We start from the raw sequence: 26,660 nt of genomic DNA, 5'->3' as shown, positions 1-26,660 counted from the left end.
GACATTAAAGATTTAGAATGAAGGAAAGCAGAGACATTCCTTGAGGTGTCCTTTATCTTTTCACTTTTATTTAAGGCTCTGTTCACAGATACTGGATTTTGGATGTAAGCCTTCCTGAACAATTCTGTGCTTGGTAGTATAAAAGTAGCACGATGCTATTTTTATGCAGTGCAGAAAAACAGCCACTGCAGAAAATCAAAATCAAAGGGAGATCAAAATTTATCTACAGTTTTGCTCAGCTTTGCTTCCCTTCCATTTTTAAATTGCAAATGCTGAGGATTCTTATACTTTCCTAATAAAAGGTGGATAAGTGTGGAATAAAACAAGGACTCGTGCTAGTTTGTTGACTGCTGTGCTGCTCTCTTGACTATTTAAGTGAATAGTTGGTATGCATTTAATCAATGGTTCCATCTGAACCTCTCTTTCTGAGTTGAGGCTTCAGTCTTTTCTGAGCAGCCTGGTAGATTGACGATCTGTTTTTCTTTTTTCTTAAACACTTTAAAACCTGGCATATAAAAAGAGAATGTGAGAAAGATACAAAAGTAATCTTTCTACGTAGCATAATAGTAATAACATTAATAATAACATAAGTAAGCTTTCTACCTAACAAAGAAAAACTTTTCACTGAAATACTTTTCCCGAAAAGATGGGTAGAATCATTTATTTGCAATGATGACTGTCTTGGAGTGAATAGACTGCAGCTTGTCTAGAATAAATGGCTCAAGAAAATAAATATATTGAGGCATGGACCTTTTACGACTTGCGACACCGTAGAAATTTGTGAAAATGAAGATTAGGCAAGACTTTAAGATCTGCCAGGCAAGGTCACTGCAATGAAAGCAAAATGTATAAATGTGTTCAAAGCCTGAAATGTGTGGGAAAAGAGAAATTTGTTAAAGTTTTTGCATATTAACAACTTCTTTTTTCAAGAGATTTGATTTTAGGACACACACGAAAAAAAAAACAGAACTTAAGGTGATGAGTAACTAGATTTCAGATTTAAACATTTCTATGTAAATATAATATCTCTGGATAAACTGTATATGCCTATTTAACTCGTATATATCAAGTAATTTCCATTTTTATATCAGCCATTGTAGGAACTGATGCAATTAGCTAATCTCCCAGGAATGCTATAATTATTTCTTCTGTGCTGTCATTTGAGCTTTCTCAGTGTGAATAAGCATCACTGATGTGTGGCCAGCTTTGAATGATTAGAAATAGTGTGTCAGTTTTCTCAAAACAAAAACCTTGAAGAGTAAGTTTAAAAAAATAGAGCAGTGTTGAATTTTATACAGGTTAAGCTACGTTATCAAGAGGAAACAGAGAAACAGCCATAAGATTTCAGTTTTTTCTATTTTAGAATATAATGGGTCACTCATAATGTAAAGCCTTTTACTTATTTCCTTAGAAACTATAACTGATACAAAGAGCACAGTAACACTGTTTGATAGAACAAACTCTCAGCTACAGAACACTAGTTTTCAACATAATCACCTCCATTAGCTGTGCATTTTCACCAGTGATGAACAAGAGTCTGCATGCTGTGCTTGTAAAAACAGGCAACAGTGCAAGTGATCTGTTGTCACCACTGCTGAAATGCACCACCACTGCCTGGCTGTGCTCACATCCATTGTCGATGAATGTCAGTGGGTGCACTATTTTCAGCATGGAGGAATTTCATCCCACACCTTTGCTTCATACATACTTCCATGTCAGATGTCATTCTTTCAGACTGCCCCTCTTGCCACCTGTCACACAGCAACAGCATGTAATGGAATATTGATGGGAAGGTTCAACTTCTACTGCCATATGACCAACGTCTGCCTAGAGGGCCAACGTAATAGAACAGGTGGCACTACTTTCGTAGCAACTCTTATTTTGCTCTGAATTGTAAGCTATGTATGTTTTCCAATTAGAAAAATGGAACGTGTCAGATAAGAAATGTTCGTGAACCATACAAAAGGTAAGTCAGTGGATGAAGGAATTAAGAATGAAGTTTCTGCAGTTTGTCTTCCTATTTGTTAATGGAATTATCAGGACAGTGAGTTTCATGTTCTTAATAAATCAAAATATCAGTATTAAATAAGTGAGAATGGATGTATTTGGAATATTAAGGATTTTCATACAGATCTGCCGTAAATGGGAAGCGGCTCAGTGAGTTGTGTGCAGGCTCTTAAAGGGTTTTTAGAGTGTAAGAAGAGTATTTTCTTTTTATTTGTGTAGGTTTGGGTTTTCTAGGATTTAACTATAGCAGAGCATGCCTGGGAGGAGAATGAATAGAATAAAGGTTATACGTCTGTTTTGAGTCTCAACAGCTGTGCTAAACAGGGTATCTGGAATTCTTTAGCAAATTGTGCATATGGAGACATTGGCCTTGGATAAAATTTTCTTTTGTTCTCATTGATTACTTCAGTTATTTTATATAGTTGATTATAAACCACAGGTAGAATATACATCAAATACTGTTCTGCTGACTCAGTCATTGGATCCTTTTTCTTCTGTATAAATCTGGAATAGCTGTGATGGTTTAGGAGATGACACAGAGCTGATGTTGATAGTGACCCCAGGTTTTCCGTTTTCATTTTCTACATCTTTCATCTTTCTGTTTATGATAAAACTTATGTTTTGGTTGTTTCTTTTTTTTCCCCCACTATACGTGTAAGTGGGCATTACAATAAATTGAATTTCCTTATTCATTTTGCTCTTGGGGTTTGTCTGCTCATACTCTGTTATGTTACTGGTTAAAGCTGCATTCTTCAAGGACTGCTCTGTATTTCTCCTTGCTGAGCTAGGACTTCTTAATGAGAGAGTCTTTATTGCTTTTGCATTGCAAGCAGTAATGAAACTGCTTAATATCAGATTATTTAACATGCAAGGCGACTTTGGAGGGCAGTCATAGACAAATAGCCTGAGGTATCGTCGTCTGTAGTAACTTCTCAAAAAATATATTTTAAACAGCTTAATTTTTGACTGCATAATTTTCCATAGGTGTTTTTTTCTTGTTGTGTCCTTTAAGTATGCAGAAAGCTCGCTTGCTGGATCTTGTCTTGTCTGTTGTAGACTTTAAAGCTACAGAGATAATCTTGCGTATGCTGTGAAAGTACCTGCAATACCTCCATTGTGTTAGGCATGAAGTTACTGCTAAATGATAAATTGTGGACTGCAAGTTTCAGAGTAATGCCAGTTGACCAAATCATAAGTAGGTGTTTCATTACATGGCTACATTTCCAATATACATCAATCCATCTCTTTGAGAATTATAGACTAATTTGGGTGTTTTTCATCATTTTTAAGTAGCATGCAATACACAGTGGGGATTGGTTCAAAACATGGATCTATATATAACTGAACATATATATTTGTAGGACCCTAAAGATGCATTAAAAAGGATATTTTCTGATCTGTATTAAAAATATGTAGTTCCAAAAACATGTGTTTACGGGGTAAGCAGAGCAGGGAAGGGGGGAATATTTTGCATTGCAATATGCAATATCCACATGAGGATATGTATTTTTTTGCAATATGACAAACTATGTGAAAAGAATCAAAGAACAGGAAGTCAGGAGAAAAAAATAAATCTGAATGCTTTAAAGATTGCTAAGGAACCAAGACAGATGTATCTGTTTTCAGAAAATGGCTTTCTGATATCTGCCTTTTCACATTCTGTGAATTTAATTGCTTTTATCACTGCTTCAGTGATTTTTTCCAGAAAGAATGCTGTTTAGCCCTACTCAGTGTCTTGGTTGTAGAGTGACTTTATTTCATGAATACAAGTTTAAAAAAAAAAATAATTAAAAAAAAAATTAAAAGGAAACCAACAGTAGAACAGTTGAAGCCCATCAAATCATCTGAGCATGTAAATTTTAGCAGGAATGCAGAATGTTTGGAACTTCCTTCCTTTCTACAGTGGGGGAGGATGAGGAGTCTTACAGTCCCTAAACTTAGCATTTCCTTTTGAATTTGAAATTCTGAAGATAATGAATTTTTCATTAAAACAAGTAAAAATATGTAAATAGGTAACTGGCTATTGGTAAGAGGAAGTTATTAAGCTTAGCACACTGCTCTTCTTTATTTGCATATGTAGCTTTTTTTTAGTACCAGTGTGTTTTGTGTTCTAAGTCTTCAATATATAGTTAAAATGCCTTAAGCAGCTTCTGTGAAAATCACCAGGAATTCATGAGGAATGTCCCTGCACAGGACACAGTCTGGCTGCAATAGCTCAGCTAACTGCCAGGAGCAAACATAAACTATTAATCAGGCGTCTCAGAAGCAACTTGGTTAAATGCAGTTCATGCAATAGCTAACGGTGAAAATAAGCATTTTACTCTGGCTCATCAAATTTCAAGGAAGAAAGAAAATGTTTTCTCATTTGTCCTATTTTCCAATTATCAGAAATTTTGATTTCTAACAACCAGCTTACTGCACATGGTGAATGTCCAGACTGACCTCTTTGGAAGAATATGAGGAGCTCAGTCTGAACACTCAGAGCTCAGCATTGCCAAGTTTATCTGCCGTGTGGATTCTGTGCCTCTTTCCTTTCTTTTTCAAACCTTCTCTTGTTATCAGTCAAGCATACTCAGAGTGTTGGCTTATTCAGACTTTTTTGTTCTTTCATAGCCTAACCAAACAGTGTCTTAATCCAGCTTGCATTTTTCAATTAACGTCTCTTCTCTCTCTCTCTTTTTTTTTTCCTTGATTGCATCAGTTCACAACTCAGTTTTTGAAATTTGCTTCTGTTTGGCTGCTCTGACAGTCAAACATATTACAGTCTCCATTAACTGAAAATTAGCATCTTGAGATTAAAAAGCAAATATAACGTCCTAACACTAGAAATTCTGAAATGTTCTCAGTGGGACACAACTGGAAAGGTATCATATAAAAATGGGAAAAAGGAGATTCTTCCTCAAGTACTTAGAAATGTAGGTGAAGCACTTTGGGAAAACGTAAAGTTCTTTTTTATTTAGCAACTGCATTGTCTGCCTTTTGATACAGAAGAGTGTTTCTTCCAACTTTCCTGTTTATTTTAACTTCTAGATGCTCACCTAACAGTAAAGAAGTTTTAAAGAACAGTCACTTTTGTTCATTAAGCCTAAGCTCATTATTCTCACCTATAATGTAGTATCTATTGTGTACAACATGAACTCATCTACTGAGGGACACAGAGTGATGACCAACAACTGACCAATAAAGCTAGCTTGTGTTAAAGCTCTGCTTCAGCTGCTGTGACAAGCAGGTGTGCTCTGAGTCATGAACTGCTTTCACAGCAAAACGCACACAGTCTGCCAGAGGAGATTGCTCTTCTTTTCTCTAATATTGGCCCTCGTAGAATAGGCCAAAGCACGTGTTCGGAGTTGGTCCTGTAACTCAGGCTGTCCCCAGAAATGCACCAGTGCTTCCCAGAAGAACTGTGTCTCACTTATTTTGTGGTACACAAGTTTTGTTACTTTTTTTTTTTAATTGGATTAAGGGGTGTTTTTGTTTGTTTTTAATGATTACTTTATGTAGCTAAAGTTCATCTTAAGTGATGATACTAGAAAACTATTGCTGAGATAAATTTGAAGCATTTATTAACATCTACAACAAGGACCAATTACTTTGCCATCAGTTAATTTGCATGTCGCCTCTGTACTTATCACAACTGAGTTTGTGCTCCAGCAAGACTGGGCAACCTTGCTTGGTGTTCTTGGGCTGAAAAAGCTTTTCCTTTATATGCCATCTGAATCTTCTTCTTTCAAATTTTGCGAGTTATCCCTTGTCTTCCTGACAATGACAGCAAGACAGTTTCTTGAACTAGCATTCAGGTTATCCCATGGCTGTTTCTTTTGAGGGCATATTCTCATTATTTGGTAGACAGTAGAAGTGGATTGGTTAATCCTGAAGTACTCATTCTCTGATGTGCCTGAGATGTCATAAGTTATGTCAAACATTAAGCAAGAATTATCTTGCTTTCTGCATAGCTGTCAAATGTAAAGTCTTAAGTGTCGATCAATGACTTCTGGATTTAAAGGGATATTTTATATCACAGTTTTGAAATTTAGTCTTTGGGCTGGATCACTCTTCCCAAGAAGAGCTTTGAGGTGGCATAGCAGTGCAACTTTGGTGCAGCTGCTTGTGCATGCAGGTGGTACTAGAAGTTAAATGTATGTGAAAATTATTGAGGAATATGCTTTCCGTTGCTTTCTACATAATAATAACAAATAGATCAATAATAAATAGATCGATAATAAATAGATCAATAATAAATAGATAAGTATAGCAACGTTGCTAAATATTTGCTCTTTGGGACTTTGATATCCCTAATGTATTTGCAGAGGGAACGTTCAAAGTAGTATTCAGAAGTAAATCTGTTTCTTGGATCTTACTGTAGCAAGTATTGCCTTACACAGAAAGAAAAAAACAAATTTGCTTTTGAAGCAATTTCAGTAATGGAAGGAGAATAACAAAATTTACTTAAATAAAGCACCAAAACTAGAAGAGATAATGCTGAAATAAAGAAGGCTTTAGTGAGTATAAGTAAAGAAGTGTGGTACAAATAAAGAAATTTGACATAGTGAGTATGCCACCAGCTAGTAGTAAGAAATGTGCAGACTGCGATTTAATTGTGTAGTCCTCATTCCTCTAGCTGTGGAAGTGTGAGTTCATATTTTCCTTCAGATATCTGAAAAAATTTGCTTTTATTTAAAGGAGAGTGTAAAACTCTGGGCAATAGAAGTATAGTAAACAAGAAGAATGTGGCTGTAGAATAATGATATATTCAAAGAAAAGAGGCACCAAATAATTCAACCTTTAAAAATTGCCTCGTTACAAGACAAAAGAAGATCATTGAAGGGGAATCCTCTGTTCTGTTACACTTTTTCTAAGGAAATAAATTATAAAATTCTCCTAAGCAAGTCATATAAAAGAGTATCTGGACATGATTATATGTATTGCAAATCTAGGGAGCATTAGCAGAAAATGCTTTTCAAACATTAACTAACATTATGGTTTGTGGCCATCTAGTGGTGAATCTTTTTTACGTATACTGTCATCATGCGGAATTTTGTTTAATTGAGCTCTTAACTTTACTGTCCAAAACTGAATTATAAAAAAAAAAAAAAAAAAAAAAAAAAAAAAAAAAAAAACCTAATTCCCCATAGTTCTTTCTGCTTTGAACAAGCCATTTTATACAAGAGAATAATTTCCATTTTCTTCCTTTTCCTTCGTCTTCAAGATGAAACAATTTTTGATGTTACAGATCCTTTCTGGCAGCTAGCTTTAATGTAAATTTTTTAAACGGTAGATTTTCAAGATGCAAAATATTCTGTAAAGTGTCTTTGAAGTATACGTAAATTCTGAAAGCAGTGAATATTCCTTAATATCTTTGACTCACATGAAATTTGACAGACAGTATACTGCCTGTCCTGCTTAACTCCATCTCATGAAATTGCCTTGGTGAACATTAAAGCATACCTGACGTTTTCTGTATTTTTCTCTATGAGCAATGGTTTTAAATGCTGTGGGGAAATTATTTCTCTGTAATGGTGGAATTGCTGTAAGCATCAGTAGGAAACAGTATAGCAGAACCATGGCAAGGCGCATGTTGAATGAGATTATTCTGCATGGTTTGTGGGATCTGGTTAACTTCTGATGTCTACTAATTTCCTAAGAAAATAAAAACTGAGATTTTTGTTTATATTCAGTAATGTAATGAGTGTTAGTGGCAAATGTAACTGTTTAGATTTGTTTTGTCTAGCTCATGACAAAATTCTAAAAATGTGGTAGCTTTTGGTTATTGATTTTTCATTGACTGGGAAATGGATTCTGCAATAATTTTGGCTTCACCATTTGTTTCTTTCATCAGTGTCATTTTTCATTCGTGACCATTCCAGCTAGCAGTTCCCTAAATTTTCAGTGTTGACATACACTTCTGCTCTTTCTTTTTTTACAATGAGGTAAACATTTCTTCTGTTCAATCTGCAGATTTCACCAGGATGTCAGATAAGCATAATACAACAAAAATACATGAACTCACTATCCAGCATGCCACCATCCATCCATTAACATCAAACATAATATCAGGATGGTATTGAGTTAATGTGTGTAATGGTTTGTTTCATTTTCAGGTATTTGGAGTGGATGACAGCCAGGATTATAATAGGCCTGTTATCAACGAGAACCAGAAAGATTTAGTAAAAGATTGGGCTATAAATTCTACTACAGTAGTGCTGGAAGAAAAAAGACCACAGAGTACAACTGGATTTCTTGACACAGAGGTAGAATTTAATTTTTGATGGTCTTCTTTTTTCTTCCAATAAGACAGAGCACTAATACTTGACCAATAAGTATTAAACAGCAAACAAAGCTTTTCCTAGAAAATATTGGCTCAGATCTATAAGTTTATTTTTCTTCATTCTTTACTGTATTATTGAAATTTCTATGTCCCAATTTCCCAAGTTAAATTGGGAAGGTATATTAAAATTCAGAAATATGTTATATGCATTCAGTGAGGGAGAGAAAGCCAGCTAGGAAAAAAATGATGGGTGAATAGAAAAATATGTTTCAATTTTATTTTGTTACAAAGCTGGAGGTTTTTGCATTCAAAGTTTCAGTTCTCAAGTGAGATGCAACTCCTGAGAAGTCACGTACATTATTTGCCTCAGAGGCAGCGTAATTTAATCAGTTGATGAAAGATGAGGTAAAGGAAAGTGTCTCTCCTTTTATATGACTCAGAATATACACATGAGCTACATGTTAATCATGTTATATGAAATCCTGGGACACATTCTGATGTATTGGTGAACGATAAACTGTAACCTGGAATGTGTTAGAACAGGCTCAAACTGGAACAGAATTGATCTGATAGTGAAACACACCACATTTATTCCACTGGCTGTAAGTGTAAATAAGAAAACCTTAAAAATAAGGAAACTTTCTGGAATGTATCAAGAACTTTTAGTATGAGTATCTCCCTGCCATGTAAATACACTTGTTTTGGTATCTTGTGCTTTCCATAGAAAAAGTGTACTTCGTAGTTTTTGTCTTTGAGGTACTGCACAACCCTGGGGTGCTGAATATGTGACTGTCTAGATTAGTTCATTTGAGTAGTTTTTCTAAGGTTACAGCTTCAAGGAAATTATAATCATACCAGGATGGTTGTGTTATGTAGAAGAATTTGACAAACTTCGCCTTTCACCATGTTTCTTTGAGTTAATTTGTAAATTAAACCTTACTATCTTCTTTTTCACGTCTTCCTGGTCCTTTAAGCCTACTGAGTTTTCAAGAGAATTAAAAGTACTGATTTGTTTCTATTTCTGTTGTAGTTTTGGGGAGTTTTTGGTTGTTGGTTTTTTGTTTTGTTTTTGTAAACAGCAGTAGAATATACGATTAATTTTATGACCATGATTGTGCTTTCCACGTGTCATACTTTACACCTTGCAGGGATTGATTTGAGAGGACTTCTGCAATCATAGGACGAGTTTAAGAACTCATGTGGCAATGACATATAAAAACTTGCTTTGAATTAGATTGAAATTACAAAAATGGTTACTTTTTTTTGCTGAATAAATAAGCCTTCTTTATGTACTGGAGGAGGAGTTGGCTTTGTGTTGTCTTACTTTGCAGGATTATTATGAGACATCATAGGGAAAAAATGAAAATTGTTTTGTATGTAAAGTAGACCAAACCATGTAGATGTAGCACAAATTAGTGTAATAAGAGATGAGGACAAATGACAATTGGAGAAAAGCTTACCAGAGAAACAATACAGTATGTCAGTGCATATATGGAAGAAAAAGAGAAGTTAATTCAGAAAAGTGGAGGTGCCTTTTGTAGTGTGATAACAGGGAAACATCAGGAGCTTAACTGTTGGTTCAGCTGGAGAAAAGACTGCAATATGTAAAGTCTTTTACCAAAACAGATTTTATTATTTTTGGGAAAAGGAGAGGCAAATGTGTTTGATTTGCAAAGTCCGTGAGCACCATATTCTCATCATAGATGAGCTTTTCTGCTTGTTCTTTTTGGAAAACGTACTGTGTTACTGCCAGCTGCAGAACATAACTTACTGTTAGGAGCTGCAGATTATAAATGAATAAACCTTATTGAATGTCTTGACTAACAGTCAGGTGACATTGGGGTAGCTCACTGTTCCAGGCTTGTTTTGTTTGCCCATCATGGTTGTACCTATAGATATTTAGAAGAAGCAGATGAAATCGGAAAATGTTTGACATAGAAAAAGAGATTTCAATTTTGGAAGTTGGAAGTGATGTCTTGGGAAATTAATAATGTTTTATAAAAGCATTTAGGGGTTGAGAGATTGTTCTGAACTTAGATATGTTTACAGGGCAGGTTATAAATTGCTTGCTTCGAAGAGCGTCAAATTCTCTTTTCCTATAAAGAAGGTCTCACTTGTGATGTGACAGGCTTTGATATTCTAAAGTGGTGTATGTCAGGAGAATAGATAAAATGCAGAGTGAATGTCTTAACACAATTGCATTGAGCCTACATGCACTTGCCTTTTCAACGATTACAGATTAGACAGCAAAAACACTGAATCCATTTATCTAAAATATTCAAATGTTTTCTATATTATGATCTGCCACTTGCCAACCCAGGTAAGTGAGATTTAAGAACAAAAGTTAAATGATAGAGAACAAAGAGAATAATTTTTGCTGTTGCTATATGTTCTGATTATATGAGCACATTGAATAAAAATACTGCAGTCTTTTGTGCTACGATATATTCACCCGGCTTCCATTTAATTTTCAGTGAGCAGTTACTGTGTTGTAACCACTGTTCTTAAGCTGTGGACATGATTTATGAACATTATTTTTGATGTGCTTGTTAAGGATGTACTTTTTTATTTTTCTATATACAGTGTTATCAGTGCTATTTGGCTACGGTGTTCCTTGTTTTGAACACCCAATTCACATCTTTGCCAGTGAAAATAAATAGTAGTGATGACATTGCGAACGCAAAATAACTTCATGTAAATATTTGCTGTATTGCTCCTTAAAGCTGGAGAACAGCCGTGTCTATTCAGAGGCTTTGTGTCCTTTTGTTTGTCTATTCCAATTAATTACACTAATTTCATATCCTTCTGTAGAGAAACCTTTGATTATGGAGTTTGATATTGGCTTTTTGTTTGAAATTAGAAGCTATGATTAAACAGGATGATTATGTTAGCAGTGTCCTCTGGCTGTGAAAAGGCAAGCACCGGGTGAGGCATTAGCAGCAGAAATGGGAAATCTTGGCACCATGATGGGAGGTGGCAGTAAATCTCCAGAACACTGGCAAGAGATTTGTTACCATTTTTGTTTAGGAAAGGAGAATTCAGAACTAGAGGAGCCAAAGAGATTTTCTCGCATTGTTAAGGGAATAGAGATGTACGTTACAAGAACAGATTGATAAAATTCATTTACTTCAGATACGTGGTAGCTCACATGGATGTGACTGCTGGAGTTTGCTGTGTAAGTAGAGTTAATGCAACAGAAGGAAAAAAGAACTATTTGAGATGCGTGTCAATGTTGTTCCATGAAGAAATCTGAAAACATTGCCTATAAGTGAAGTATAGAAACCTGGGGGAAAAAAAAATCAGTTCTCATAGAAGAGTACGGTTCAGAAAAAGAAAGAGGGGAGAGGGACTAAAAGACTTTCAAGATGTCTCTTAAATGTATGAAAAGATGGCATAGTCAGATATTTGGAACTTGAGGTGACTGGAATATGTATCTTAAAAAAAACTAATTTGGGTTCTATTTACTGAAATTTTTTTTTGAACTTATTATAATGCTCTGAAATGCCAAGTAATGGGATGCTTCTAGGCATCATATGCGTGTGCTGTGTCTTTTTTCAGATACACAGATGGAAGCTCTGAGTCTTCAGGCTGAATAATACATCTTCATAAATCCATGGGTATTTTTCCTGTGGATGTATAACTCAGATTTAGTTTGAATATGTAGTAAGGGAAAGCAGATTCAACACAAAGTTATAATGCTGGGTCCTCTGATGTCAGCCTGGCTTTTCTGAAAGGCTGGGAAATTCCTCTTGGTCTGCAAGGGAAGACTTAAAGGACTGCTTGTTGAAAGCCTGTAAGATTTATGGATTATATGGAGAAAATTTGGATAACTGGATGTGAATTTTCAGTGCTATATGAACCTTTCACATCTGGATATGTTGGATTCTATTACTGAGCAACGTTTTGCTTTTAATAAGAACCTTTTAGTTAAGGATTAAAATATCCATTTTTTTAACTACTGGTAAAAGGAACTTCATAGCTTTGTTGTGTATGTTTGTATATATAGAAAATTGAAAAACAACGCATTTGCACCCACTCCTTTTTAAGAATTTTTTTTAACAGTGTAATTACCATTAATGTGCAGAATCTTCATCCTTTATTACGAAGTGATTATTTATTGGAAATCGTATCAGTGGAATTGCTTAGGTGATACACAAACAATTAGGGTTTTCTGTAGCAAAGACAAGTAGAACTAACATCATATCTGATTTAGGCTGTAATTAATTGCTTTGGTAGGGATAGAAAAACAAAACAAAACAATAAAAAAAGTATCAGGAGTAGGAATGTTTTTTGTTGTCAGTGCCTAAATGCTGCTTGTTTTTGCATGTTTTTTGTTAAATTATTCTTTCTGGCACTCTTCCTTACATCATGTTCAGAAATGCCCATAAATAACTGAAACACTGAATTGCATTACTTCAGTGTTGTTAGATTTGAATTCTGTAACATTTTGATTCTAAGAAATGAATTGAGAATGTGGACATTTCTGTAGTAGTTTATAGAAGTGATTTGATGCATCTCTGGCATAATACATTCATAACAATCTGAAATAGATTCACGATGCTTTTGTTTGCGTTAATTGGAGTCATCCATGTGATTTAGAGACATTCAGGAATATAAATTCAAATCTTAATTAGCTAAGTAACTTTCAATTTAAAAGAGGTTATTGTACATTAGATGACACCTTTTCAGCTTTCCATGTTTGCTGAATAAATTTCATAAAATCAATACTGTTAATTCCTGATCAAAGGTTAGAATCCCGGGGTGCCCAATAAATTAAACAGAAATCTACATTTTTACTGTTAGTGCCAAGCAGAGCTTCAGGTAACCTCTGAAAGAGTTGCTTCACATTCTCTTTAGAAGCAAGGTATGCATATCTTTGTGTCTTTCCCATCTCTTCTGTTGATCTTGAATTGCGATTTCTGATTTTACTTGCCTATAGTTATGTAACTCCCTTAGTGCTGCAGCCAGTGACTTTTTTCATTTGCAGCAATTTGGCTTTTGAGTCCCATAGATTAGACTATCTAAACTAGAAAATGTATCAAGTCTTCGATAGCGTTCTGCCATGGATGCACGTATACATCTGTCCACAGTTGTCTGCTGTCTTTGGAGGAGCACGGTAAAGTCTGCTATAGAGGGTGAAACAATAATCTTGTGTTGTATCTAGAAATCTGTTTTTGGAAAATAAATGCTTATCATACTGTAAGAATACAGAGTAGGAAGGTGCTTTGAGTTTTATTTTTACTTTTATTCATTTAAAAACTTGTCAAAAGGCTTTCCTATTGGGAAAGCAAGTCCATTTTCTTTTCAGGTCAGCTGAAAAAAACAAAGAAAATCAGATAGTGAGCGCACTGACTACCCTGCTAGCCTATACAATGATATAAAACAATCTTTCCTTCTTTTGTCATTTAGACTGGACAAATTACTTATCTTGCTCTTCTTTCTATCACAGGTTTTTCATTCCTTCAGTTCTTAAGGCATTCTTTCCATAATGAACTAAATGCAATGTATCTGGACAAGAGATCTTTTAAACTGGTAAAATGTATCCTGAGCATCTTCTTGAAGCTTATTCTTAATTCTTGCCCACAGCCCTACCTGCAGTGTTTCTTCCCCACTCTTGTGTTTTGAATCAGGCACACGCTCTAATATATTTTCTAAAGATTCTGATTTTTAAAATTTCATAGCATGAAGAGATGTTCTTTATTCTATACTGATTTTGCAGCTGTATGTGGAGTTATTTATGTTGCTGTTCTAGAAACAGTAAATCTAAAATATATTCAAGTAAACTCCTTTTTCAGTTTCCTCCAGGTAGATAGTGTCTGACATTTCTATTCCAGGAAAACTTGGAATGAGAACATGATTTTATCAAACAGTTGTCATTTTCTTCTACTGTTTTTCTTCCTTAGGAAGGTTCTACTGCACCTGGAAGTAAACGTTGGGTATCACAGTGGGCTAGTTTGGCTGCCAATCACACACGTCATGACCCAGATGATATCAGATTGGAGTCACCTGTTCCTGCTGCTTTAGAGAACGGTAATAAATCAGTTCTTGTTGACATAATTTCTGATGAAGAAACCTCTGAAAGGGGGAGAAGAATGATCATGTACATAAATAAGCAACTTTCATACTGTTAAGACCTGGTCTTCATTTGAAATTCTTACATGTCTTTGAGAAGACGCAATGTAAAAACTAGCTCTGTGGTAGTTTTCTGACACAGAAGAAGGATGCCAAAATTAAACAATGATACTAAAGCAAATTAAAAAGTGTAACATAAAAGAAACTTTCACTTTAATGCAGTTTGGGTTCATCTGCCTAATATGTTTCTGGTATACTGGGGATTGGCAGTTAAACCATCTGACCTGAAGTTTGTTATTCAGCTGTTCTTCAGCTGAAAAGTAGCCGTATTTCTGACACTGGAAACAAAGAAGACTTACTTTATCTCCAGTGATGAACAACTGTCTGTCCTTAACTAAACTATTCACATCTGTGTTATTAAGTAGCTTGTTCACTAAGGTCTACACTCTTGACTATGAAGGAGTTGCTTACCTTACCTATCCTCAGTTGTTTTCTTCCTCTCAGTTTCAACTTAGAGACGTTGATGCAACGGAACAATCTAGTGCATTTCTAATGCTGATTTTTACATGCTAAGGTAGAAGTTACTATATCTAGCAAAGTAGTTCCATAGTTGTCTTCTGTAAATCATGAGTTAATATAGCTCTTTGTTTCCAAATTGATTACACAAGGATGTCATTTCCATGCTTTCCACATCCTGAATGTAATATGCTGTTTAGAAATCGAGAAGTAACCGACTGTCAGCCTACTGCTAGTTATGTTTCTGTCCTGCAATTCCAGCATTTCCTCTTATTCCAGTTGACTTTGAAATTCACAACAAAGTTTAAAAGATTTTTTAAAATGGGAAAAAATGTGTGTTTAAAGTAGAAATGCCTTTCTGTGTACATCACTTCAGAAGACACACTACTACCTACAGAGCTTGTCCAATAACCTCTTGTTAGATATTGGTGAGTAAAATTAATTACTTGTCTTTCTAATAACTTTTTTTTTTTCCATGGAGTTACATTCAGAACAGTAATTTGTGTTCTCTACTTTTTTTGTTATAGCTGCTGATTTTCTTCAGATTCTCAAGATTCCATATGTCTATTACAAATTCAGAGCAAGCTACATCTTTGAACTTTAAGTTAGTCTCTCAGAAGAATGCGTTTTCAAAATGATAAAACTAAGTCTTCACTGCTTTCAGAATGGAATCCTGTAATTCTCCCCTTGCTAAGTCTGGAAACTTGGTCTCAGCACTGTGCCCAGCAGGCAGGCCTTCCGCAGAGCAAGCTTAAGCTTGCCTATTCCTCAGTTTCCTGGGAGTTTTGGTTGTTGAGCTTTTTCGGGGGGGAAGGCGGGAGTAGGGGGAGGTGGACAGTTTGGTTGGTTTGTTCCTTGCTGTGCACACTCCTTCTTGAGTCCCCAAACAAGTGTAAAACCATAGCAGCAGAGATTTTTCCGAAATAGTTATCAAGTTTGCATTACAAACGTAGTAAATAATAACTTCTTTAAAAGGAAAAAACAAGAACAAAACAATACCATATCCATATTTTACTACACAAATAATAGGTTTCTTTATACCAGACCTGGGTTATGTGAACTGAACAGTTGTTTGAGTTGCTTGATCTTGAATCCCACAGTGATTTTTTTCTTTGAAATTCTTTGTCCTGGGACATCTTAATTTAGTTGTAACTTATGTATATTTTTCTTAAGTGGGTTTGTTGCAGATGTATTTTGCTGCTCTCAGATTTAAGGTAACACTGATAAATGTATTTGCATACTTTGTGTTTATAGAGACCTTATCCGTACTGTTTATTCTGTATTAGAAAAAAGCTAGGTAGTGTCATCACAAAAGAGTTAGCTTTTCATTCCGTGTATTGTTCTAACACAAAGAATGGAAGACAAAGGAAGTGAATTTTAATCCTAAAGTTGGATTAAAATCTTTAATATTTTATTTAAAATTTTAAAGGTGAAACTGAAATATTATTGAGAATTACAACAAAACTAAGCAGCTATTCTGTATTGTTTACTAACTGAAGCTCTATTCAGGCTTATGTTCAGCAGATGATAGTGTATATGTAAGTATGTTTAATTAAAAGAATTTTAATTTAATCGATTGTCGTTATTTTTCTTATTACTTTTTTAAGTCAATTGCATGGTTTTAAAATATAACAGATGAGGCCATATATTAAAGTAAGCAATAAAAGAACTTCCAATTTCAGAGCCTCATTGTATTGTTTTCAAAGAAATTTTGCCTTTAATGTTGTGTAGTTTAAATGTCTGTGTCAATGCATGAAAGAATTCTTACCAGTGACTACTGCTTCTCTAGGAGCTTTTGCACCCCTCATAGAGTTGGAACTTTGAATATGTTGTTCTTTAGGATATCAAATATGTAAGGAGATGGAAAGGCGGAAATTAAATAATTTGATGTATCATGTACGCAGAATAATGGGAATTGAGTAAATTCTATACTACTTGGAAGCATCAGAGTGATATATATATATATATATAAGTACTTAAAACAATAGCCCATGATGTGATGAGACTGATCCTTTGGATGGCTAACTTGCAAACTGGGGGATATGATGTGGTTTTTGGATTCATTTAAATTCTGTTTTAGATGGAACACTAACCAGAATCTTTGAAGGGATGAATACATATTTTGCCAGCATAAGAACTTTGATTTAAGTGAACTAACAACTATGTAATATGCCCCTATATTGCAAGAATTCTAAAGTGCTTAATATCCAAAAAGCACACAAAAACCTAACTTGTGATGAAAGTTGTATGTAATATGTATGTCCATAGAAGAATTCACAAAGTCTGCTTTGTTGGCTTAGGTGCCTACATTTTCTTTAGAAATGTTGGTAGTTAAATTTCCAAAGGTGTGTACATTGCCGTCAGCAATGCTGAGTCATGCTACACCTCTACTACTAACAACTTTTAAATGTCTAGATATCTGAAAAAATGAACAGGTAACGAACAAGTTGAGCTTGTAGGTATGTCTGAGAGAAGCCTGTCTTCACAAATATCAGTTATGCTGATTTCTGTTCAATATATATTTATATATATATATATATATTTATATATATATTATATTTTTTTTAATTTACAAAAGTATCAATTCCCAAGAAGAAATATCCAGAAATGTTTAGATTTCAGTGATATCTCCTGCTTTTCTAAATGAGTGTCCTAACACAGGTGATACAAGAAAAATGTGCAAGTTGTTTTGCCACCTTCATCAAAGATGTGACAATGTGCAAAGCAAAAATAAAAATTAAGAATGCAGAAGATAAGTATTTGATTTATTGTAGTGGCTTTATACATACAACTGCACACATACAGTGTAACTGATAATATTCAATTAAGGGATTAGAGAGTTCTTGCCATGAGGGACACCTTATTCTCCTGGAACAACCAATGTATGTTTACATATATTTTTCAACATAGATGCCACTACTACCTCTGCATTTTCACCAGTGATGAACAAGACTGTGCATGTCATGCTCATAAAAATCTTCACCAGCGGAGTTGAACTGCTGTCGCCTCTGCTGAAATGCGCGCCCACCACCTCCCTGTGCTCTCATCCACTGTTTAGTCTCCAGAAGTGTTCAGCAAGCATCAATAAATGTCAATGGGTGTCATTTTTTCCTGCATGGAGGAGCTCAGTTCTACACTTTGGCTTCATCCACTTCCGTGTCAGATGCCTTTGTATCAGACTGCCCCTCTGTTGCCAACTGTTAGACAACAGTGAACAACAAAATATAATGGGATATTGGCAGAAAGGTTCACCCTCTACTGCCACACCACCATCATCTGCCTCTGACATCATGGGCCAACATAATAAAGCAGGAGGCATTACTTTCAGAGCTGCCCTCTGATGTTCCAGTGACGTTTCAGTTTTATGTTATTTGATTAGTATTATGCTGTCTTAATTTAATGTTTGTGTTTAGCTTGCTACTGAATTACTTCTTAGCTTTGCTTTCTTTGTCATTTTTAGACACAGATATCAGTGAATCTGGTATTTCCATCAGAAGTACCGGTTCAGCTACTTCTGTGACCAGCCAAGGTGAGCGGAAGAGAAGGACGCTTCCACAACTTCCCAAGGATGAGAAAATGAGTGAAAGCTCCAGAACAAAAACTGCATCTCATCAGAGATCAGAAATAGGTGAAAAGCAGGACACTGAACTTCAAGAGAAAGAAACTCCAGCTCGTGCCTCAGATACTGGCAGCAGAAGTATAGCTAAGTCAAGCAGAACTGTGAATGGTCTTTCACCCAAAGCAACGGGAGAAAAGGTTTTCTCTTTCCCTAGTTCTTCCAGTAAAGAGAGAGCTGAAACTGGCAGAGAAACTTCTGTGGTGAAACAAGCTCTAGCGAAAATTCAACAAGAACGAAAGGAGCAAGGACACTGGACACCCACAAAATGTGCTACAAACCTAGTTGAGAAAGATAAGGAGGAGATTGCTGTGTCACGCAAAACTTTGGATAATCCGGACAAAGCTCCTGGACATGATAAAGCAGCAATGAAGTTAGCACAAAGTGAGGGAAAAAGAAGAAGAAATGAGGAAAGTATTAAAGGACAAAGTCCTAAAGCATCAGGAGAAAAAAAGGAATCTTCAAAACCTTTGGTGAGGCAAGGCAGCTTTACTATAGATAAGCCTAGCACAAATATACCAATAGAGCTTATTCCTCACATTAATAAGCAAAGTGGATCTGCTGCCCCCTTAGCATCTGCAAACAGAGTACGTGACAGAAGTGATTCAATGGACACTGATTCCAGTCTAGATACAACACTCATTTTAAAAGACACTGAAGCTGTAATGGCTTTCCTTGAAGCTAAACTGCGTGAGGAAAATAAAACTGATGAAGGTCCTGAGACTCCTAGCTATAACAGAGATAATTCCATATCACCAGAATCAGATGTAGATACAGCCAGCACAATCAGTCTTGTTACTGGTGACAGTGAAAGGAAATCCACACAAAAACGAAAGAGCTTTACAACCTTATGTAAAGATAGATGTTCCTCTGGTTCCCCTTCTAAGGATGTTGTAAAATCCTCTGCAGCAAGTGCCAGAGAAAAGATGGAAAAGAAAACTAAAAGTCGATCTTCAGATGGTGGATCTAGAGCTGATGCTCGCAAATCTGTGCAATCCAGTGGAAGAATGAGACAACCATCAGTAGACTTGACAGATGATGACCAAACATCTAGCGTACCTCATTCTGCCATTTCCGATATCTTATCATCTGACCAGGAAACCTACTCTGGCAAATCACATGGAAGAGTTCCTTTTGCCTCAGCAGATGAACTTTTGCATTCTAAAATGGAAGGAAAGTCAGCTAAATCAAAAAGCTCTCCTGTCGTACTTGGACAATCTAGTAAATCTACCACTCTTCCAAGACCTCGTCCTACAAGGACTTCTCTCCTGCGCAGAGCACGACTTGGTGAAGCCTCAGACAGCGAGCTTGCTGATGCCGATAAAGCTTCAGTCGCTTCTGAAGTGTCCACTACAAGTTCTACGTCAAAACCTCCATCAGGGAGGAGGAGTATTTCCAGAATAGACTTACTTGCTCAACCCCGCAGAACTCGACTTGGCTCTTTATCAGCACGTAGTGATTCTGAAGCGACAATAACCAGAAGCACTGCTTCATCTCGTACTCCAGAAGCTATTATCAGAAGTGCAAGGCTGACATTAGCAGGAGAAAGTAAAGTTTCTGCTAGAACTCGAGCCAATAGCATTTCTCGACTTTCAGATTCAAAATCCAAATCTTTGGCTTCAGCTCATAATTCTCCCTCAGGTATGTCTGATTATTTGAACTATTTTTCTACAATACTACATATATATATGATTTGTTTACGTATTTTTAAGGTACTGTTCTTACCAAACAATTCACTGAGTTTTAGTTGACTTGATCTTTTTCTTTCAAGTAGGAGGCTTTCTTGGTGATGCTTGTGGACACTTCTCACTTAAAGTCACAAAGACAAGAAATTTTAATCTTTTAACTTCTTGGATGGAGATATGCATGTGTGTGTATATGTATATAAAATTATGTTCGTCTAACTGGAAGTCAGTATCGAAGAATTACACTGAGGTATTCAAGTGTGGCAGCACTGATTTGCACGAGAGTGAAATCTCTCAGCTCAAGCCATAGTAGTGAATATTTAGAAGGTCAGCAACATTTTTACTACATAGAATATACAGCATTAGTTTGTTAAGTATATTTGCCAGCCTGGCATACGGTAAGTGCTCCCTAAGGGAACACCCTGCAAAGTTTAAGGATCAGCTTCTAAAACCACAAAAGTGAGATTTGTTTAGTATGGATAATAACGAGGAAAGAAAGGAAAAAATTAAAACACAAACACTACCTGACTAAGCACACTAAAGTTAAGCAGTTCATGTTACATTTGCCTTGCCTTAGAGTAGTTTCTATTCTCATATCTAAGTCATGACAGTTTCTGGTTTTGTCATGATTTCCAAATGGTGTTTCTTTTGAAAGGTAGCTTGTTTACTGTAATTTATCTTAGATGTGGATGAAAAAAAATCCACAGAGTTGATTAATTTTAACCTGCTATTCAGTTAGAAGCTAACACACTGCCTTAGATACAAGCAGAGCGAAAGGCTGCTAGATTTTTTTCCAACAGAAATATTAAATCAATCAAAGTTGAAATGTGGTGATTCTAAATGTTATCTACCATATGAAATGAATATTTATAATTGGTGACTTCTTGCTTTTTGAGTTGCCTGTACTGACTGTATTTCAAGCCAATGCACAATCTAAGAAAAAAATAAATCACAATAGCTTCCTTAATTCCAGTGCTGAGGTATTTCCACTGAGATTATATTTTTAATACACCATCTCGTATTTAGAATACATTTATTTATAAATTTGTTTAGGTATATTTCCTGCTAGCCTTCCGTTGCTTGTGTATCATGAATGTACCACTAGAATTCTTAGCAGTTTAGCAGTTTCTCCTACACTGCTGTGTTTTTGTTGTGTTGTTTATTAGCTAAATAGAAGTTTCAGAAGAGATACAAATAAAGTAGAAAACAAAGAAGGTGATTCTGTTATAATATGATCTCTATAAGGATACAAAAAAAAATAAAATTAAACCTTTGATAAAAACGGAATGTTTCCCTCTAAGATGTCATTGGAAAAATAACATACTTTCATTTTTAATCAGTTTTGACTGCGCTCATGCAGCTTGAAAGCTGGCAGCTTTAATCCAAAGAGTGTCCATTAATACTGCTTGTACTTTTAATAACCAACACTAATTCTCATCCCGCTACCACTGATTTTTTTAAAAGGCAAACCACAGATGCTACTTGTCACTTTGCTTCCCCCTGCCCCCCCCTCCTCCCCAAAACTGTATATAGATGTTGAGGTTTGTGTACATTTGTAAGGCTCTATGCTTTCTAAACTTGTCCCAGATTGCTGCATTGAAGTGATTTGTCAATTCTGTTCAGTGGAGTCCTTTCAGCTTTCATTTCCCAGTCCATTAGTCTGTCCTGGCTGTCTGTCCTTAACGTTCATGTCAGTTACCTGCATTATACAGCTAACTCTACCTTGTATAAAATGTACTGCTTTCCAAAGGGAAAAGATGCCATCTTCTCATGAGCTACCCAACTTATATAACAAGCTAGCTATTAAAAACCTCTACTGTTTTAAAAGATTTGCAGTAGAACTAGCTTATGCCATTAAAACAAAAGTATCAATGTACGTACCCAAATCAGGAGTAGCATGTAAGCCATTTAGAATTTACTTCAGGTATATTGGAATTGCTGTAAAACTGGTGTAAAATTTACTGCTGTAGGCCACTTACACACATCACTACTCAATGCTTCTCCATTTTCTCACTGGCATTTTTAAAATGATGATAACATCTCAAGTTATTAATAACACTATCATTTTCCCCATTTTACACATATTTAAAATGTTTGATTTGAATGTATTATTTGCATGCAATATATAAAATGTAAAGCAGCGGCATGTTTTAGATTTAAAGAATATAATTTTGTTTCTAGAAATGTCAACAATTCATTTAAATGTTTTGTTGTGCTCTTAAAAACTTACTGATGAAATGCCTGAAGTACGTCAAAGTGTTTGTATGTATTTGCCTTCAGGCAGATTTAATTCAAGCATAATTACTGCTTATTTTCTTGTCTACCTGGACCTAGAAAGACTGGAAAATGCATAATCTTTACCAGGAAGTTAGTTGTTTTTTTCTTATTGTACCTGTTTTCACTAGTGCATTAGTTGTGATTGAAGTGTTAAGACTGTTCCATGGGCCTTCTCATCAGAGCAGTTAACATTACAGCATTGTAGATCATGAAAATATTGGCATTGGAATCATGCTGCTTAGATTCAGTCTATGGAAGAGAAAATTATTTTCACATTTTGCAAATCTCTTTGACTGTTCAGACATACGTGCCCACAAAAGTGGGGAGGAAAGGACTGCATTGATTGAATTTTTTAATTAGTGTGTATTTATGTGGATTGATCGCAACATAACAGCATTAAAATTGCCAGAGCTGTGAGCAAGTCCATGGTTTCCAGAAACCTTTTTAAGCCTTTGTGCAGATAAGTATTGCTTGTTTTTAAATGAAAGGGCAAGCAGCTAAATGGAATGTTTTGGATGAGAATTATCAGTATTGAAGTATTTGCCAGGGTGTTCCCATGGCAGGAGGCATGATAACTGAGAGCACTGGGAAAAACCAAAGCAAATTAGTCATTCTGTGTATCGCACAAGCAATGAAAGATTTAATCGAGGCACTAAATAATCAAAAAATAGGGTGATCAATAAAAACAGAGAAGACAGAATTTTGGAGGAAAATTGCAGATGATGTTATGAGAAGAGCCACATGTTGCAGAGAAAAAGCTGTGAGGACAGACTTAGCACAAGAGTGCCAACTGCAACTGTAAAATTCTGCATTATTTTAAAGCAGAGAGACCTTGGTGAGTGACTGGTGGTGGCAGCACTGCCAACTTGCTGACTGAGCTTCATTGCAAATAATCATTTGCAAATCATTGCAAATCAAATCATTGCAAATAATTAGCAGACAAGTTCACCAAAGCTGCTGAGGTATCCCTGTAAGAAAAAGCAAAGGGTTCAAGCATAGAAAACAACCTTTATCTGACCTTTAGCCTTTTTGTAGTGCTGGGCACCAGATGTGAGGATTTTTGAAACAGGCAATCTCTGAGATGGCAGTGCATCAATGAGGATATTTTGTAAGGGATACGTTGAGTAAATCTGCTCCCAAATGTTAAAAGATCATGGTGTCATTTGCTAAATTAAGGTGTTGTCAACATACTGTGCTTTCACACAGCAGCCACCAGTAAGATTTGTCAACTGTTAAGTATGCAGTAACATTTTTCCCACATTAAAACAATCATTATTATGAATTTTCACAATTGGTTTTGTGGTGCTATGTAGCCAGTTGCTATTGATGTTATTTCAATTGCATAGTATCTCTGGAATGTTGAAGCTTTTGCAAAGTTCTTTATTTTTGATTTAATGTATAATTTAAGAATTTTTTTCTAAAAAGTATGAGTCAATGCTGTGTGGAAAAAGAGGAATTAATACTGATCTCATCAATAGATTTTATTTAAGCAAATGATTCTTATCTGAATGTTTTAATGCAAATTAACATGATAAAACACTATTTTGTACACAGAGAAACCCAAGCTTCTCCCAGACCCAGATCCTGATGTTGAAACTTACAGTGGTAGAGTACTAGAAATCAAATCTGTTTCTGATATTTCACTTCTCATTCAATCTTTAGTTTTTAAATATATGACTACATATGCTCATTGTACAGTGCTGAGTTACTGGACTAGCTCACTTGAGAGATTTTATGATCAATTTTATATTTATTTTGATGCATTTCATTTGAACTCGGACAAAATATGTAAACAAAAATTGATAATGAAATGTGGGCCCAACTCATAAATCTCTTTGGACTTCAGTCACAAGTTGCTTGCATGCTATTGGTGGGAAAATGTGCTTTTTCTGCTTATGTTCTATTTCCCTAATCAAAACAAACTTAAACCTCTAAAAAGAATGCAGTAAGTAACTGGAAAGATCTTTTTCTTTCCTTCAATAAAGTTAGAATAGTGATAAGTTAAAAAAAAATTAAAAATTAGTAGAGCTGGACACAATTTGAAGCCTACATTTAAACCTGAAAAAATTGTGCAAGAATGTTTGTGTTTTTAGCAATTAAAAATGGATTTTTTACATGAGGGAAGGGGTGTAAGCTTATGACATCAGTGTCATATTATAAGCATTATAATCATTTGAGGCACTGCACAGATCATTTCACAATTAAAAATGACTTTCAACACTTATTACCTGAATTCATACTGATACATTATTTCTAATGTATTGGCTCTTTTAATGATTTGAGAGCGGTCATTTTTACAAGTTGCATTTTTCTTTTTCCTATCCTAAAGCCACTATGAATAAATTGAATACTTTACATTACCAAGATATGATCACACACTTTACAAAATGTCTATGGTTATTACAGAGCCTCATGAATGTCAGTGAGTTTAGGGGATTAAATCCCCTGCAAGACTTCAGCAGGTCACAGTGATGAGCACTCCTTGACACTCGGGTGATGTCTCTTCCTGCTGGGAATGTTTGAGGACAGAATGTCTGAAACAGGACTTGACTAATTCCTAGGGGGAAGAAAGCTTCCTACTTAATTCCAGTTCTCTTCTACTTCAGTCTGTCCACAGCAACATGGCCATATATACTTTGTGCTACGTGTGAGAAAACATGCATTTTGCTCCAAGGTTTCTGGAGATCTGCTGCTGATTTTTATGGCACAGTATTAGAAATATTTTTTTCTATGCTAAATTGTATCTTCCTGGCTTTTAATGCTTTCCTTATGTAAGCATGCATTCTAGGCTTGCTGCCAGCTCAGTCCTTCCTTCATGTCCTTTCATTTTTTTTATATTTTTTTGTGTGTGCTACTTAAACCTTAAATGAAACTTATGGGAAAAAAATCTGCAGAAAAAGTGCAAGCTGATTATATACTTAAATGTTAATGAATTGGGCCCCCGATTTTTAACACAGTTTGCTTGAGCTCGTATACAGTTACTGGCTTTTACATCTTATTTCACTCATCATTATACAAAGAGCATCCAATTTATGTTTTATTAATATTATTTAACACAACTTCTGTAGCTTTCTTTTTAAGATGTAGTAAAAAAGCTTTTTGTAAGGTATCTGGGGATTGGCAATTAATAGTTGTGTACTTTTATGATAATACTGAAATAATTTTGGTTTTTTTTTCCTTATAAAAGATACAATAATAATTCTTTTTTAATGATTAAACTAATTTAGTAAGTGCAAGATGGAGGCGCTTTCCTACAGATTATGCTTCCACCTCAGAAGATGAATTTGGATCAAACCGTAACTCTCCTAAACATACCCGTCTACGTACCTCTCCAGCCCTGAAAACCACACGACTGCAGAGCACGGGGACAGCAACTCAAAGTAGCAATGCTTTCAAGCACAGAATAAAAGAACAGGAAGATTACATACGTGATTGGACTGCTCACCGAGAAGAAATAGCAAGGTTGGTTTCAAAGCAGCACCACCAAAATAACAAGGATTTGTACCTAGACTGTTGTATGGTGCATAAATAGGCGAAAGTAAGCTGGTAGATTATCTGTATCGCTCTGCATAGTTTTCATTTGCTAACTGAAAGGGTGATTTTGAATTCCTCTTGTGAGACATTAGCAGAACACCTGTGTTACCTGCACGTATTCTAACGGATTATGATGATCATTGCTGAGTTATGATAGCTAGATCCCAGAGTGCAACTTCTGGTTGCATTAGTAGGACTTGCAGAGGAACTTTGTGTGGAACTGTTGGTTGCTACTGGTATATTTCTTGAGCTGTATTTGAATTATATCTGATTTTGTATTACATTTGCATTGATAGTGAGGTAGAATTTCAGATGAGGATGTATGTGTCAGAGAGGAAGTAAGTTCTGAGAGACCAGTAGGTCATGTTAGACATCATGTGATCTAAAATCACATGTATTCATCAAAAAGTAATTTCTTGTGAGTCCCTGAGACTAGTGCCGCAATTTCTACATTATTGCTATTAGCACCGTGCTTCAAGTGAGCCATGGAAAAGGCAGTCACTTCTACACTCTACTAACTAATTATTCCCATATCATGCAGTACCCAGGCAATGAAAGCAGCTTGTTCAAAGTAAATTAAACTGTGTAAGTATTTAAATCCTATCTAAAACTTAGGTGTGAGTGTTCAAGTTTTGAACATTTTCACAGAACCTAGTTTGGAAGCCTAAAAAAGAAAAGTGTTGTTTGT

General features: G+C 35.4%; 1 protein-coding gene across 6 annotated transcripts in view; it reads left to right on the top strand.

The window, feature by feature from the left end:
• Positions 1 to 26,660, top strand: part of CEP170 (centrosomal protein 170) — an 85,664-nt gene that overhangs the window by 45,453 nt on the left and 13,551 nt on the right. For 3 of the 6 annotated variants that reach the window (XM_048937578.1, XM_048937576.1, XM_048937575.1), the window contains exons 10-13: positions 8,106 to 8,255; positions 14,176 to 14,302; positions 18,321 to 20,117; positions 25,666 to 25,900. In XM_048937578.1, coding sequence (XP_048793535.1) covers positions 8,106 to 8,255; positions 14,176 to 14,302; positions 18,321 to 20,117; positions 25,666 to 25,900 — 2,309 coding nt within the window. Of the gene's footprint in view, positions 1 to 8,105; positions 8,256 to 14,175; positions 14,303 to 18,320; positions 20,118 to 23,992; positions 24,044 to 25,665; positions 25,901 to 26,660 lie in introns of all 6 variants that reach the window. The other 3 variants (XM_048937577.1, XM_048937580.1, XM_048937581.1) reach the window with 3 other exon arrangements.

Source organism: Lagopus muta, chromosome 2 (assembly GCF_023343835.1).
Source record: "Lagopus muta isolate bLagMut1 chromosome 2, bLagMut1 primary, whole genome shotgun sequence".
Classification (NCBI taxonomy): domain Eukaryota; kingdom Metazoa; phylum Chordata; class Aves; order Galliformes; family Phasianidae; genus Lagopus; species Lagopus muta.
The sequence above is the reverse complement of the archived record's forward strand: the minus strand, read 5'-3'. Positions and strand labels throughout refer to the sequence as shown.